The sequence below is a fragment of the Ruditapes philippinarum genome, unplaced genomic scaffold (genome assembly GCF_026571515.1).
Source record: "Ruditapes philippinarum isolate M1 unplaced genomic scaffold, ASM2657151v2 ctg1152_1_1_1_1, whole genome shotgun sequence".
Taxonomy (NCBI): Eukaryota; Metazoa; Mollusca; class Bivalvia; order Venerida; family Veneridae; genus Ruditapes; species Ruditapes philippinarum.
The window spans coordinates 166,744-182,635 of record NW_026856449.1 but is presented as its reverse complement, the minus strand read 5'-3'; the positions used below and the strand labels follow the sequence as shown (position 1 = coordinate 182,635).

At 32.1% G+C, this 15,892-nt stretch overlaps 1 protein-coding gene and 1 long non-coding RNA gene across 2 annotated transcripts; one reads left to right on the top strand and one right to left on the bottom strand.

The window, feature by feature from the left end:
- The first annotated feature begins 1,055 nt into the window (after positions 1-1,055).
- LOC132746569 (uncharacterized) lies at positions 1,056-3,850 on the top strand. Its single transcript, XR_009627997.1, has 2 exons — positions 1,056-2,277; positions 2,377-3,850. It is a non-coding gene; the product is annotated as an uncharacterized LOC132746569 (long non-coding RNA).
- A 4,205-nt stretch (positions 3,851-8,055) lies between these two features.
- Positions 8,056-8,961, bottom strand: LOC132746555 (C-type lectin domain family 4 member E-like). The gene has a single exon (XM_060735739.1). The coding sequence runs from the start codon at positions 8,929-8,931 to the stop codon at positions 8,188-8,190; it is 744 nt and encodes a 247-aa protein (XP_060591722.1). The 5' UTR covers positions 8,932-8,961; the 3' UTR covers positions 8,056-8,187.
- Positions 8,962-15,892: the final 6,931 nt, after the last annotated feature.

Sequence of the window (15,892 nt, the reverse complement as noted above, 5' to 3'; positions counted from 1 at the left end):
ATTTTTAGTATTCTATTTTTTTTTTATTTTATTAAAGACAGAATGTCTGCCATTTGAACAAAATATAATCAAGTAGAATTTCAACAATACAGTCAAATTCATATTTGCCTTAAATAAATGTGTTCTTTTTTATGAGTGTGCCACCAAATACCAAGTAAAAGTGCTATGTTCATGGGGTTCTACTGTTCTATTTTGATATGATATAGACTTAATTTATTGTGATAAAGTAATTGTTCATTTTTTATAGCAAAGCAGTTATGTCTTGCTTGCATATATATATTTTGGTTAGGTGTAAACATAAAAAACAAAATATGAATTTACAAATTACCTTAGATAACTTACATGCATGCATGATGAAATTGAAAATTATATTAACATTGTCTTTATCTGATAATATTTTTTAACTAAGTTTTAACTTGTATTCTAAGATTTAACTATAGTATATAACTCATTTTCAAAAGACTCCACTGAGGTTTATTTGACATGACAGGACAGTTTGACCAATAACTTGTGTGCAAAATTTCAGATCATTCTCTCATCCAGGTTTTCCAGAACAATTATTCTAATTGTGAAAAATGACCCAAAATTAAAGGCATTGCTTATCACTAAAATCAGGCTAAGAATAGCACAAATAAACAATTTTCAGTTTATTTCCGAGTCTTTTTCTTAATTTTCTTTTGCATATTTTTCTGTATTAAGTACCCCCAGTTGATCTGTGCTAGAATTTAAAATTTATGTTTTTAGCCTTTTGGATCTCAGTGAACTGGCTCAACTTTATTCTTAGAAGTTATAGTATATGTGGTACTATGACCAGCACTGTGTTAGTGTGCCATAAACCAAACCAAACAATGAAAATTATTTAAATCTTGATATCTATAATAATACTTATGTCCCTACATCACGAGTATAGAGTCGGGCCAGTTTGTTTGTGCACACTATATCATGGGTATAGAGAGTATCTCTAGGCCAGTTTGTTTTCTTGCGCACTCTGACTAGAGAGTATGCGATCCATAGCATTATTTTAGCATTTTTACATTTGAAGACATTTTAAGAATTGAAGCCACACAAATATTGTGAAATAATGTTAGAAAAATTACTTCTACAGGTATGAGTGTAAGGGGTTCTTTAGTATAAAAGGTGATTAATTTGTTGCCAGACCAGCATTTGGAGTCTTGTGTAGTGCTAGTATCTGGGGGTGGTACTGGGTGTTTTTCTTCAACCAGTACTGTTTCTAGCATTTTCAGTGCAGACTTGATGAAAGGGAGGTAACTTTGACACCATGCTTAAATAGCTGAATGTGTTATTGTCTCCCTTGTCAAGTTAAGCTATATTACACAATATTTTAGAGAGTAAAATTGTTATTTATAATGATGATTATAACACTTGAGATATAACATTAACTCATTACTCTTTTTAATTTGTCATTTTCTCAATTAAGTTTTTCATAGTAAAAGATATTTTATAATAAATTTGACTTCTTGGTTTTCTATGGAGAGTTATGTCCCTTTCATATCATAGTTACTGGCCTACGCTGTGCTATTTTCAAAACTTACATATGTGAGTTTTGTCTCATTATATACATATATTATGTGTTTTTCTATGTGTGTACATAGTGTGTATATAGATATTAAAAAAACTTGTACATATTGTATATAAATTATTACCAAAAAATAATAAATCATGAGTGAAACATTATTGTTTACTGAGCAAAGTGCTGCAACTGTTTTTCCGAAAGTCTCAGTTGATTTGATTTATATTAAGTCTTCTTGTCTGTCAGCATATTGTGTACATGTATATATATTGAATGTGTTGATACATGAAATGATACAGCTCTGTATCTCTAAAAAAAATCAAGTTTTTATCTATTTCTACACATATTGTGTAAATTCATGTGTGCCATTTTTTTGGAATTTAATTTTTTATAGAAAATAAGAATATATTTGATGTGAAGACAAACAATCACTAGTGGCATTATCAAAGAATCTCATTTTGTTGTAAAATCTGATGTTTCAATGAATGAATAGAATATAAATATAATCATTAAAGTCATATCTAGTGTGAAATAAGGTCAACAAATTTGGTCACATAAAGTGTGAAACTAGGTCAAAGAATTAGGTCACATTAAGTGTGAAACTAGGTCAAAGAATAAGGTCATATCAAGTTTGAAACTAGGTAAAGGAATAAGGTCACATCAAGTGTGAAACTAGGTCAAAGAATTATGTAACATTAAGAGTTAAACTAGGTCAAATAATTAGGTCACATCTAGTGTTAAACTAGGTCCAAAAATTATGTCATGTTAAGTGTGAAACTTAATTACTTGAAGTGGAAAGAAAACTAGGTTATTAAAAAGTTAGGTCACATCAAATGTGAAACCAGGTTAGAAAATAGGTCAAAACTGGTGTGAAACTTGGTCTAAGAATTAGGTCACAACAAAAGGCAACCATAGTTAGTTGTTGCGAATGAGTCTTTAAAACTGAAGTTCACTATATATCTTTTTAATTCATTAAATTTAAATTTTACCACCTTAATGGCTGAGTTGTCCAATGAAATGGAAAAAGAGTTGTTATTGCCTTCTTAGAAGTTAAAAGAAATAAATTTCTTCAAAGACAATTTTAATTATTTTTTAACACAGGGAGTATGTAGTGAGGTAAGTAATATTTGAAGGAGGAATTGACCTACTATTAAATCCTATATTTAAACACATTTCATTATTTTCAATACATATTAACTGTAAGATTAATTAAAATGTGTAAAATTTCTCCTACGTTGTATTTGAGATGTATTGCTTAAATCTAAATTCCATAAATGATATTTAATTAATTCTGTATTTTTTCGTCTGAAAGGACTGGGAAGTTGTTATTTATCAAGGGTATGTTGCATGGAATTGAACTGACTTGCATGATTTAATGCATTGAATAGGTGATAAAATTACTGATTTTAATTGTTGGGTTGAAAATGAAAGCAGATGTTGTGTTGAAAATGAAAGCAGATGTTGTGTTGACTGTTTCATGAGCAATGTTGTGTTAATTATATAAACATGATTTGAATATGTTTACTACTACTAGCAGATGTTGAGTACTTGTTGAACATTGTTGTATATATGAGACCAAAAATGTTGTGTGAATGTTGAAAATTTTCTTGTAAATGAACTTGTATGTATGCATTTTGTGTGGGTTATGAAAATCATTGTGTTGACGAGTAAAAGGAAGTATGAATGTTGTGTTGTTGATGATGAAAATTGCTGTGTAATTGACTGAAAACATCTATAGATGTTGTGTGGATCTAAAAGTGTTGTATACATGACCAAAAATATCAGGTAGGTAATTTTGAAAAGTGCTACATGACATACTATCCATTTAATAGAAGATATATTGTAATGGAAAAATTTTGATTTCAAGTTTTTTCAATGAATTTTTTAATGGTTTTGAAAGTTCTTTTTAAGACCATATTAAATTTTTATGTGACAAAAGGATTGTAAATATTCAATATGATCAATTTCAGGTTTGTTATATAACTTATCAAGGCATGTCACAGGAAAATGTTAAATTATTGTCAGTTTTTACAGTAACCTGTTGGGACAAAAATGGTTTGCCATGCCAACGGTATAGAGTCAGGCCATTCTACACTTCCATGTAGTATGACCAGACTCTATACTGATTGCAGCCTAGTTTTTGCATTTTCATTTTCAAATGAGGGCAAATCAATTACATACATTTAGCAACTTAAATTTTATAAAATTATATATTCTAGTTTGCAAGAACAAACTTGTTCTGTGGCCCTACCAGACCAGTTTGTAAATACATGCAGTCTGATCTGTGTCTATGCTGTTGGTAGCTCAATTACACAATTATTTTGATATAATAAAACTGTCACAAAGGACAAAGTTTACAACTTCAGACCAGTCTATTTGTCAATTAGAACCATGTAAGGGTTTACATAATTTTATCTCCGCTATTTGTCATCTTTTGTAAGAACAAACTAGCTGTGAAGCCCTACCACTAATAAAGATCCAGGCCAGTTTGTAAATCCATGTAGACTGATCATCTATGCTGTTGGTAGCTCAATTATATTGATACATAAATAAAACTGTCACACAGAACAAAGTTTACAACTCAAGACATTTCCATTTTTCAAATTGAACAATGGTTAAGGTTATAATAAATTTATCTCCGCTATTGGTCATCTTTTGATGAACAACATAAATATGCATGTTTTAAATATTCCTTAAAATAATCTTGTCTTCTGACTGGTAGGTTGTATCTGTAAATAGTAAATGAACGAATGAATTGTTGTGTATGATTAATTAGATTAGAGAAAATGTTTCTATGTTGAGTTATATGAATGTATATGTGTACTGTAATTGGTAAAATTTTTATTTGAAGTTTATTTATAGTATAAATTTTGCAAGCTGCTTGCGGTAAAGATTGTATCATGTTGCTATCATGTTAAAGTCATCATGTTGAAATAATTGATGATCATGTTTTTGTTATTGTAATATATTTGATACATGAAAATTTTATCCTGAATTTGTCATTAAAAGTGTTCTACAATACATGGGTATGTAAATAAAAATGCATAAATTATATAAATTCTTCTTACTTTAAAACCTGTCTTTGAATTGGTTCAATGATAATTAGCGATTCATGATATTATAATAGTCGTTATAGAATAGAAGTTATGATATTGATGAGTCAGCAATCTGATCAATTATCCAATCAGGGGTGTGTTTCACTAACGTACTTACGTTATCGTAACTTGAGTTTGACCGTAAGTTTTTGCGTAAGCAGAACTTGCGTATTTATTTGCATTTCACTAAACTTTCTTAGCTATGCATTGGCGTAGGTTTAAGTTCCGCTCACTTATCGCTGGCGTAGATTGCAAGTTCTGTTTAGTGAAACGCAACAAACGTTAATTTACGTTTTGGGTAAATCCAAATTTACGTAAAAAGGTAGCTTAACTTACGGAATATTAGTGAAACGCTCGTCAGATTTCTGACTGGCTAGTAGGTAGGTCCATCCCTTTAGTGTTGTTGAGAGAGCATCAGGCGAGGTGAAATTTCTCCATGACAATAATTGATCTCGGAAATTGATTGTTTTGGTCATTTGTCTTCCATAGCTGATTCAGAAATAATATGGGATTTGTAGTTGCGGTCCATTGCAGAGAAAATTGTTATACATATAACTGGTTAGTTATCCAGGAACTCCTGTTAGATGGACCGAGATATGATTAAAATTTTCTTGAAATTGGCTAAAAAACAAACCATATTATGTTGAGCGGGCGATAGTTTCCTGCAAAATTGTCAATTTAACATTGGCCTTTTTGCATACAATTAACCAATTACTACATAAATTACCAACCCCTTGTCAAAAACTTGATACACACTTTTATAAGCATTTGAAATTATGCTGTATTACTGTTTTTCCAGCATATCATACAGGATTTTCTTCAAACATCAGTGTTAGAAACACCATCATCCTCTGGAATCGCCTACCCTCACAAGTTGTTGAGCAACCAACCTTGGAGGGATTCAAGTCGGCGCTGATGAAACACTACCACCAATTAGAGACATTACCGGTTTTTATATGCCCGAAATAATTTCAGGCATATTATGTTATACCCCCTGGCGTCCGTCTTGTCTGTCTATCCGTCCGTCTGTTAGCAATTTGGTTTCAGGAGCATAACTTAAGTTCCATTTGGCCCACAATATTCAAACTTCATAGGATGATTGTCCATATTGGGTAGAAGACACCTATTGATTTTTGGGTCAAAGGTCATGGTCACTATTACCTTTAAACTGAAAACAGTTTCCGGAGCATAACTTAAGTTCCGTTTGGCCCACCGTGTTCAAACTTCATAGGATGATTGTCCATATTGGGTAGACGACCCCTATTGATTTTGGGGGTCACAATGTCAAAGGTCAAGGTTACTAATACCTTAAAACTGAAAAAGTTTCCAGAGCATAACTTAAGGTCTATTTGGCCCACAATATTCAAACTTCATGGGATGATTGTCCATATTAAGTATAAGACCCCTATAGATTTTGAGGTCACAAGGTCAAAGGTCAAGGTCACTATAACTTTTAAACTGAAAACAGTTTCTGGAGCATAACTTATGTTCCATGTGGCCCACAATATTCACACTTCATAGGATGATTGTCCCTATTGGGTAGAAGACCCCTATTGATTTTGGGATCACAAGGTCAAAGGTCAAGGTCACTATTACTTTAAAACTAAAAAAAGATTCTTGAGCATAACTTAAGGTCTATTTGGCCCACAATATTCAAACTTCATAGGATAAATGTCCATATTGGGTAGAAGACCCCTATTGATTTTGGGGTCACAAGGACAAAGGTCAAGGTCACTATTACTTTAAAACTGGAAACAGTTTCCAGAGCATAACTTAAGTTCTATTTGGCCCATAGTGTTCAAATTCATAGGATGATTGTCCATATTGGGTAGAACACCCCTATTTATTTTGGGGTCACAAGGTCAAAGTTCAAGGTCGCTATTACCTCAAAACTGAAAACAGTTTCCAGAGCATAACTTAAGTTCCATTTGGCCCACAATATTTAAACTTTATAGGTGGATTGCTATTTGAAGGAGGTAATACTTTATTTAATTTATGTAATGTCTTACAAATGCTTCATCCTTACATAAAAAACACTTTCGGGCATATAATGCTCCGCCTAGCGATGCTCTTGTTAAAAGATGTAAATAGACTACTTTTTATTGTAAAGCGGAACCCATTTGCTGCGCATGTACATACATAGTAGATGATGATGATGATGACTATTTTAGTGAAAACAGCAGAAAAAATACTATGACCCATGATCCTACGAAGTTTGTAAACCACATCGCCATAGAAATCAGGCTTGCTAATACATATTCGTAAAAAAGTTTTAAATTACAATTAAATTTTAAAACTAAATCTGAATAACGATGGTTAAACTTAGTAAAATATTTCCGCAATTTATGATGGCAATACCCTTGTGAAAGAAGTTAAGAACTTTTTAAGAAGTGCACGCCCCAGCAAATCTAATTAATTGAGAAATATATACTTCATATGATGCAGCATGAGGTACATCTCCATCTAGATGTGGAAATTTAACAACATCAAAGTCAAAATCATCTCTTTTATCATAGATTTTAGGTACTGTAGTATTGTTAATGATACTTAAATCTTAAAAAGATGTAATAATGTCTGTAGAGTTAGTCTTATTCAATTTAAGTTTACTGGGATATATTTAAGTAACCCTGTGATCGAAATTAGGATTATTCATGTTAACCCTTCCCCCATGAGCATATTGTGAAAAATTGCCATTTTCACCGAAAAGCCTCCTCTTAAAAGTTCAAACTGCTATGAAATTATGAAAAATGCTTCAATACTAATCAAACTTGGCACAAATGTTGACTGGACCATTGCCTTTGTAACGACATGCTCAGTCTTAAATTTCCTGTTACCATGGCAACGAGGGGACATCTCAAAATTGCCAAAAATCACTATTTTGCCTCGATTTTTTCCATCAAAATTTATTTCAAAGTGCTGCAACTTCTCAAGGGATTGAGATAGAGTCAAAGGCTTTTCAGCGTTGGTTACACATTACTTTACGATCAACCTGGGGTCATTTTAAGCCTCTCACAAGTCCAAAATTTTCTTGGCGATGAGGGGGACTCCGCCCCCCCTTCAAACCCCCCAAACAGAAGTGGGCACATCGCGTTGTTTCGCGTATATATGAGGTAAAGGGTTAAAGATATCATCTAGGTAGCGGGAAGAGTTATTTAATGCATTAAATGCATGTATAATTTCCTGATGTGATGTAGGGGAATGACTTAGCGTAAAATCCCTCTCATATCAGTATAGAAATAAATCAGCTATCACTGGTGCACAATTAGTGCACACTTGAAACCGCGTTTAATCTACTTTGATAAAAGCAGTCAATCATCTGTAAGTTAACTTTAATAAAACATACAACTGTATTTATTACACACAATATATATTTCAAAAATAAAATATGGGAAATTGCTTTTACAAGATTTTAATCTTTCCGGAAAAAGGGACCTCCAGGTCGGGTGGTTTCAAGTCACCGTGTTCACATAAATATGATTAAAACCAGTCATCATAAATCAACATGGGTTATGTTCGTCACTGAATCCCTTAATGAAAATAATTCACACACGGTTATGCAGCTCAAAGATGATATTCACAAATAAAAGGAAGCTCAATGTCGCACTTAGCGTCATTCCATGTCCCTTCACGCTCTACAATGAGACAATCTTCTTCTCCCATATTGTTTGGTTCCCCTTCCCTCCAGTCATTAATTGAATTATCCAGCGGCACAAGGTTATCATTCTGAATATCTTCATCGCCATCTTCCCATCGCCATATTGTTTCTTCTTCAATGTCACGACCTCCGAGAAATACATTTCCAGTCGCTTGTACAAGCACAATTTTCTTCCATACGAACTTTGCTTCTTCTGGATCTCCAAGAGCCGTTAGATGCGCACCAATGTCTCTGCACTGTCGCTTAGCAACAGTCCAGTTTGCTACATCTGTATATATTTTATAACAGGCGCTTTTCCAGCGTAGCCATCCGTCGATGCATTGCGTCATTTTATAAGTCTGCCAAGTGTTATGATGCGGCTGTATGGTATCTTCTGCTGAAGTGCTGTTCATTGTCAATAAAAGCCTGCAAGTCTTTTCATCGGAATTGAAACTAGAAGCCTTACAGCCGTGAAGCTGTGCGGTAGTCTCCAGGCATTTTCTAGCACAAGCCAACATATTAGGCTCATGTGTTTTATTCAAATATTGTCCTCTAGTTGCACCAATATACACAAATCCTTTTGACTCGCACGAATATTCTGGTACACCAATGGCGAACAACATGTACAATACATCAAACATTAATTCCCTGTTATGAGAAACAACAATCATGATGTTTCTTTTTGTAATACAATCTGTAGATTTATTTCGAACTGTTCAGACTTTAAAATTATCTGAGCGTGAATCTTTGCTTATTGTGTTGAGACTTTATAGTACACGTAGTTGTTCTACATACAGTGCAAAACGAAAATTTTGCTCACGCTAATCTGAACTAGTTTATTGAGCCTAAATGTACGGAATAAAACAAACGTGTTCATTCTTAGGATTCTGCTAATGGATATAGGACGTGATATTTTACATCGATGATTACGTAGATATGCCAGTTGTATCTACAATGTATTAACCCTTAACGTGGTCAAATTGCGCATATTTAGACCAGTACATTCAGAGTTAAATTTTCAATATATAAAATTAAAAAAAAATAGGGCAATGAACAATACTTAGCTGCAATTGATCGCGGCTGCAGCAGGCCAGGTCAGTTTGACCTTGAATCGGTCAATTCTCTTGCCTATTCAACAAAAGTTACGGTTAGCATGTTATGGCCATCATATCGTTTAATACAATGTTGTTAGATTTGTTTGTTTGTTGTTGTTGTTTTTTATATTATTATTGTTGTTTCAAAGGGAACGTTAAAAGTGTGCAAATATATGAAAGTTTATATTGACAATACTTTCCTTGGTAAAAAAACAACAACAAAAAACTGTTTAAATACAATTGCTCATTACTTGGTTATATGCTTTTAATAAAATGGTAACTTTTCTGTTACCATTCTAAAATGATTATTCTAAAGGATAAATTAAATCTATTTTGTGTGTTTTATTTGCTTTAAAATAATTTATCAATCTGACAAAATACAATTTAACGGTACACTGATGTTTAAATTTCCTTTGTTTTTTAATTACTTTAATTAACACCACCGTCATTATCGACCCCGTCACTGTCGCCCTAATAAACCTATAATTAAGAATCGCCAAAATGTGACGCATTGCAAATCTGTTGGAGTTTAGATTATCTAAAATTGTACAGCTATTTTTCCGAGTGTAAAACTTATTTCAGAACTTCTCTACACCGAAGAGATATTTTTTATGGAAACTATACATTTATTTAATAGTGTTTCTCTTTTCTTTGGTTTTTATTTGAATAACCAACAACCATTTACGTCTGAAACAATGAAAAAGATCGACGTTTATTCCAGTGTCAATATTAAATACTAAAAGCATGAAATCCTCATTGTTAATTCGTCAAACCGGAAGTGCATCTTGTAAAAATCAATACAAACTATACGTGATGATAATTGACAAGCTTTTTACAAAACAATTCAATCCAGATTTTGTATTTTCAGTTTGTGTTGATAATGACTTTCACAAGATTATTTTAAACATATAATCAAAATAATGCATTTATTTTTCAAAACTCTGTCCGTCATCGTAAAGCAGACATGTAAAATTTTACCATTTTATGTTTAAATGTTGAATGCTGCTTAAAGCCGGTGTAGGGGCGTGGACAGTAACTTGCACTTTCCAGTACCGTTCATAAACAGACTCAATCAAACCGAGACTGCAAAATTTTTAATTTTGCCATGTTGGGCTTTCTTTAGGGATTCTGTTTCTCTCTATTTTATTACAAAAGTTTTAAATGCCATGTTTTATAAAAGAAATAAAGGGAGCGAGATGCCTGGCATTGTTGCTAGGGGATTCCTTTGTTGTTTACTCAATATGATAACAAGTAAAAATGGTTTCCTGCGGGGAACATTTTTCATGATATAAAGATATTTCATTTAACTATTTTCAACACCGTTTTGGCAGAGGGGAATAAATAAACGTTTATATCGGGAATATAGTTGACAATAATCGATCAATATAGAAGGTCTTTCAAAACTGGTGACCGTTGATGACCGGAGAAGGTCGAACATAAAACAATTATTTCTTTTTAAGAAAATGATTAAATAGGCCTACCATATTATGAATAATTAAAAGCAAAAAAAATAATAAAGTAAACACACAAGTTTACGCAGAAAATATCTCTATTTATTATGGCAGATGCCACTACGAATATTTTAATTTTGTAGATTTTCAGTATAAACAATTTATTGTTTGTAAAATTTGAGATACATATATTAAAGAAACAATGATAATTTTCAAATTAATCATTCAAGTTTTTCCACCTTAAACGGTAAAATAATTATAGAAAATTAGAAATATCACGTAATAGGTTTTTGTTCTTAATTAGGTTTAATTCTGACTAATTCCCTCGAGGTATATCCGTAAAGTAATGACAAACGGTATTTAGCCAGGTTATCGAAAAGGTCAATTAACCAATCGTGTACGGTTTACAGATCACATGCTCCTCCATGCACCGAAAACTGGTCACGTGCTCCTCCATGCCTCAAAAGTAAAACGCGTACCAATACCCTGCGGTCTCCGGACCGCAGGGAATAAAGTTATCTTCTGTAATAGATATATCAAAATGGACATCATCATGGTACTGTGCTTTTTTAGTTAGCATCGTTCAGTTATGCCTACACCGGGTGAAAGGTGCCAAGGTAATACACCAGTTCCCCAGGTGGTATTTATTCTTTCCTGCTGTCAGTAGTCAAACATACTTTACATGCCCTTCATATTTGCAATCTACTATGCTCGTATTAGGGATAAATGTAATGAATTCCGACGTATTCAATGATTGTCTCAGTCCTAATCCAGCATGCAAATTGTCACAGGGGATGCCGAATTTTGTTTTATTTCAATACCAGTGAGAAGACAGTCTTTTACAAATATCAGAGCACTTTTTCGGCTTTGTAAAGAGAAGCTATTTTTGGAGTAAAAAAAAAAAATAAGTGACTCTCAAAATAACTGCTTATTCCATGTGCAAAATTACATATAATGGTATTTTGTTTTGTATCTAGTTTTCTGTATTCAGTTTGATCAGTTGTGTTTTGTTTTTGTTGTTGTTTTATTAAATGAACATGCATCTGCTTGAAATTGGAAGTAAAACTAGGTTTTGAGTTGTGTTATTTATGACACATAGATGTTTGAAAATACAGCAACTCTTTTTTTCCTTATCTTAAACTTTAAAATGATTTTCTTTTGTTTTGCTGAGTTTTAACTTTTAAGTCACACCGACTCTGTAAAGGCTTATGGCACCTTCCATTTTTTTTCTGGAAAAATAATCATCGGAGCAAGACCTTCAGTAATCTATCTCACACAAAATAAAATCCCTAAGAAGAAAGTCGAACCCGAGTGGCTTTTAGTCAACAGCACAAATGTAAAATTACTCAATGCTTATTTACATCATTTTTTCGTCCTAAAGAAACAGAAGTAAATTTTCCGTAGTTTCGTAGGAAGGGCCCCGAAATGCTGCTTAAACTTTAAACCCAACGGTTTACTAGCACAATGTAAATATATTTGATTATTTTAGGAATGCAATATAATATCCTTTATGTAACTGTTATATGAAATAACTTGGCAAAATAATTCTCTTGAGAAGTTTAAAGATCAAGGCATTACTCAAAGATTATAAACCAAGCTTGGAGTATTTTGTCTTCAAGGGGCATAGATCATAGAATGAATTCCCATACACATGCCAATGGAAAGGTTCAATCTACTATGCTCGTATTAGGGATAAATGTAATGAATTCCGACGTATTCAATGATTGTCTCAGTCCTAATCCAGCATGCAAATTGTCACAGAGGATGCCGAATTTTGTTTTATTTCAGTACCAGTGAGAAGACAGTCTTTTACAAATATCAGAGCACTTTTTCGGCTTTGTAAAGAGAAGCTATTTTTGGAGTAAAAAAAAGTGACTCTCAAAATAACTGCTTATTCCATGTGCAAAATTACATATAATGGTATTTTGTTTTGTATCTAGTTTTCTGTTTTCAGTTTGTGTTTTGTGTTTTGTTGTTGTTTTATTAAATGAACATGCATCTGCTTGAAATTGGAAGTAAAACTAGGTTATGAGTTGTGTTATATATATGACACATAGATGTTTGAAAATACAGCAACTCTTTTTTTCCTTATTTTAAACTTTAAAATGATTTTCTTTTTTTTTTTGCTGAGTTTTTACTTTTCAGTCACACCGACTCTGTAAAGGCTTATGACACCTTCCATTTTTTAGCTCGACTTTTTTGTTGTTTTTTTTTTAAAAATAGAGGTATTGTTATAGTCAGGTCGGCGTTGCCGTTGCCGTTCTCGTCCGCAAACTTGTACCTGGATCATAACCTTTTTTATTTCTTGGTGTATTGTCTTTCTACTTGGCCACAACAACCCTTGGGACAAGACCTTTCAGTAGACCACACTAACCATGACCTTCATCCATAAATGACCTTGACCTTCAAGGTTTAATGTCCAATTTTTGCTTGTTCATGCTGTTATTGGCTGTAACTTTGTTATTTTTGAATGGATTGTCTTCAAACTTGAACATAATAATCTTCAAGGATATCCCTTAAAAATAACCAGCCAGACCTTGACCCTCACTCATAAATGACCTTGACTTTGAAGGTCAAATTATTGAAATTTTCATTTTTTTGGCTATTATTGGCTGTAACTTTGTTATTTTTGAATGGATTGTCTTCAAACTTGAACATAATTATCTTCAGGGATATCCCTTAAAAATAACTAGACAGACCATGACCTTCACTCATAAATGACCTTGACTTTGAAGGTCAAATTATTGAAATATTCATTTTTTTGGGCTATTATTGGCTGTAACTTTGTTATTTTTGAATGGATTGTCTTGAAACTTGAACATAATAATCTTCAAAGATAACTGTTAAAAATATACCGAAAGACCTTGACCTTCACTCATTAATGACATTGTCTTTGAAGGTCAAATTATTGAAATTTTCATTATTTTGGCGGTAACTGACTGTAGCTTTGCTATTATTGAAGGGATCAACTTGATATTATAACAGAACATTCTTAAGGACAAGACCTTGTTGTTTATCAAACCCAGATTTGCTTGGGCTCTTTAATGACCTTGACCTTGAAGGTTAAATTAGTGAATTTTCTCAGATTTGTGCATTAAATGACCAGAATTATATATTTATTGATGTGTGTGTGTGTATATATATATACATACATATCATCATCATCATCATCTTCATCATCAACATCAACAACAACATGTTTCTATTTATAGAATTGCGTCATTGTTTCTATTTTCAGAAATTGCGTCATTGTTTCTGTTTTTAGAAATTGCGTCATTGTTTCTATTTTTAGAAATTGCGTCATTGTTTCTATTTTAAAAATTGCGTCATTGTTTCTATTTTTAGAAATTGCGTCATTGTTTCTTTTTTTAGAAATTGCGTCATTGTTGCTATTTATAGAAATTGCGTCATTGTTTCTATTTTTAGAAATTTCGTCATTGTTTCTCTTTTTAGAAATTGCGTCATTGTTTCTATTTTTAGAAATTGCGTCATTGTTTCTATTTTTAGAAATCGTGTCATTGTTTATATTTTTAGAAATTGCGTCATTGTTTCTATTTTTAGAATTTGCGTCATTGTTTCTATTTATAGAAATTGCGTCATTGTTGCTATTTATAGAAATTGCGTCATTGTTGCTATTTTTAGAAATTGTGTCATTGTTTCTATTTTTAGAAATTGCATCATTGTTTCTATTTTTAGAAATTGCGTCATTGTTTCTATTTTAAAAATTGCGTCATTGTTTCTATTTTTAGAAATTGCGTCATTGTTTCTTTTTTTAGAAATTGCGTCATTGTTGCTATTTATAGAAATTGCGTCATTGTTTCTATTTTTAGAAATTGCGTCATTGTTTTTATTTTTAGAAATCGTGTCATTGTTTATATTTTTAGAAATTGCGTCATTGTTTCTATTTTTAGAATTTGCGTCATTGTTTCTATTTATAGAAATTGCGTCATTGTTGCTATTTATAGAAATTGCGTCATTGTTGCTATTTTTAGAAATTGCGTCATTGTTTCTATTTTTAGAAATTGCGTCAATGTTGCTGTTTATAGAAATTGCGTCATTGTTTTTATTTTTAGAAATTGCGTCATTGTTTCTATCTTTAGAAATTGCGTCAATGTTTCTATTTTTAGAAATTGCATCATGTTGCTATTTTTAGAAATTGCGTCATGTTGCTATTTTAAAAAATTGCCTTATGTTTCTATTCATATATATATACAAAATATATAAACAAAACTATTGTGACAAGACAGACCAACTAAATTTATAAAAAGGAAACATTAAGATATGTTCAAACCTTTGTATGTTTGCGTTTAGAAAAAGTAAAAAGTCGAGCGTTGCCCCCGCCGGGCGGTGGCTCTTGTTTTTTCTGGAAAAATAATCATCGGAGCAAGACCTTCAGTAATCTATCTCACACAAAATAAAATCCCTAAGAAGAAAGTCGAACCCGAGTGGCTTTTAGTCAACAGCACAAATGTAAAATTACTCAATGCTTATTTACACCATTTTTTCGTCCTAAAGGAACAGAAGTAAATTTTCCGTAGTTTCGTAGGAAGGGCCCCGAAATGCTGCTTAAACTTTAAACCCAACGGTTTACTAGCACAATGTAAATATATTTGATTATTTTAGGAATGCAATAAAATATCCTTTATGTAACTGTTATATGAAATAACTTGCCAAAATAATTTCCTTGAGAAGTTTAAAGATCAAGGCATTACTCAAAGATTATAAACCAAGCTTGGAGTATTTTGTCTTCAAGGGGCATAGATAATAGAATGAATTCCCATACACATGCCAATGGAAAGGTTCAATCAAGTAGATGACACAAATTGTACATGTATTATCCGCGCATAAAAAATCCAATTTTGAACCTTTCACATGTATGCGTTACTTTGATTTTGTGCCAACACACCGTTTCATGATGGTGTAAATATAATATAATTTTAATATATCTATCAAGTTAACACAACCAAAAAACTATTTCGCAGGAACAAGGCGATTCTTTATGAACACCTCTAGTGACTAATAGATATAAGGTTATCAGTGAAATACACTTTATTAAAAGTTTTTTTTTATACAACTAACGTTTTTAT

Bases quoted from the DNA above. Each gene is read 5' to 3' on its own strand.
- LOC132746555 (XM_060735739.1), bottom strand. From the start codon at position 8,931: ATGATTGTTGTTTCTCATAACAGGGAATTAATGTTTGATGTATTGTAC.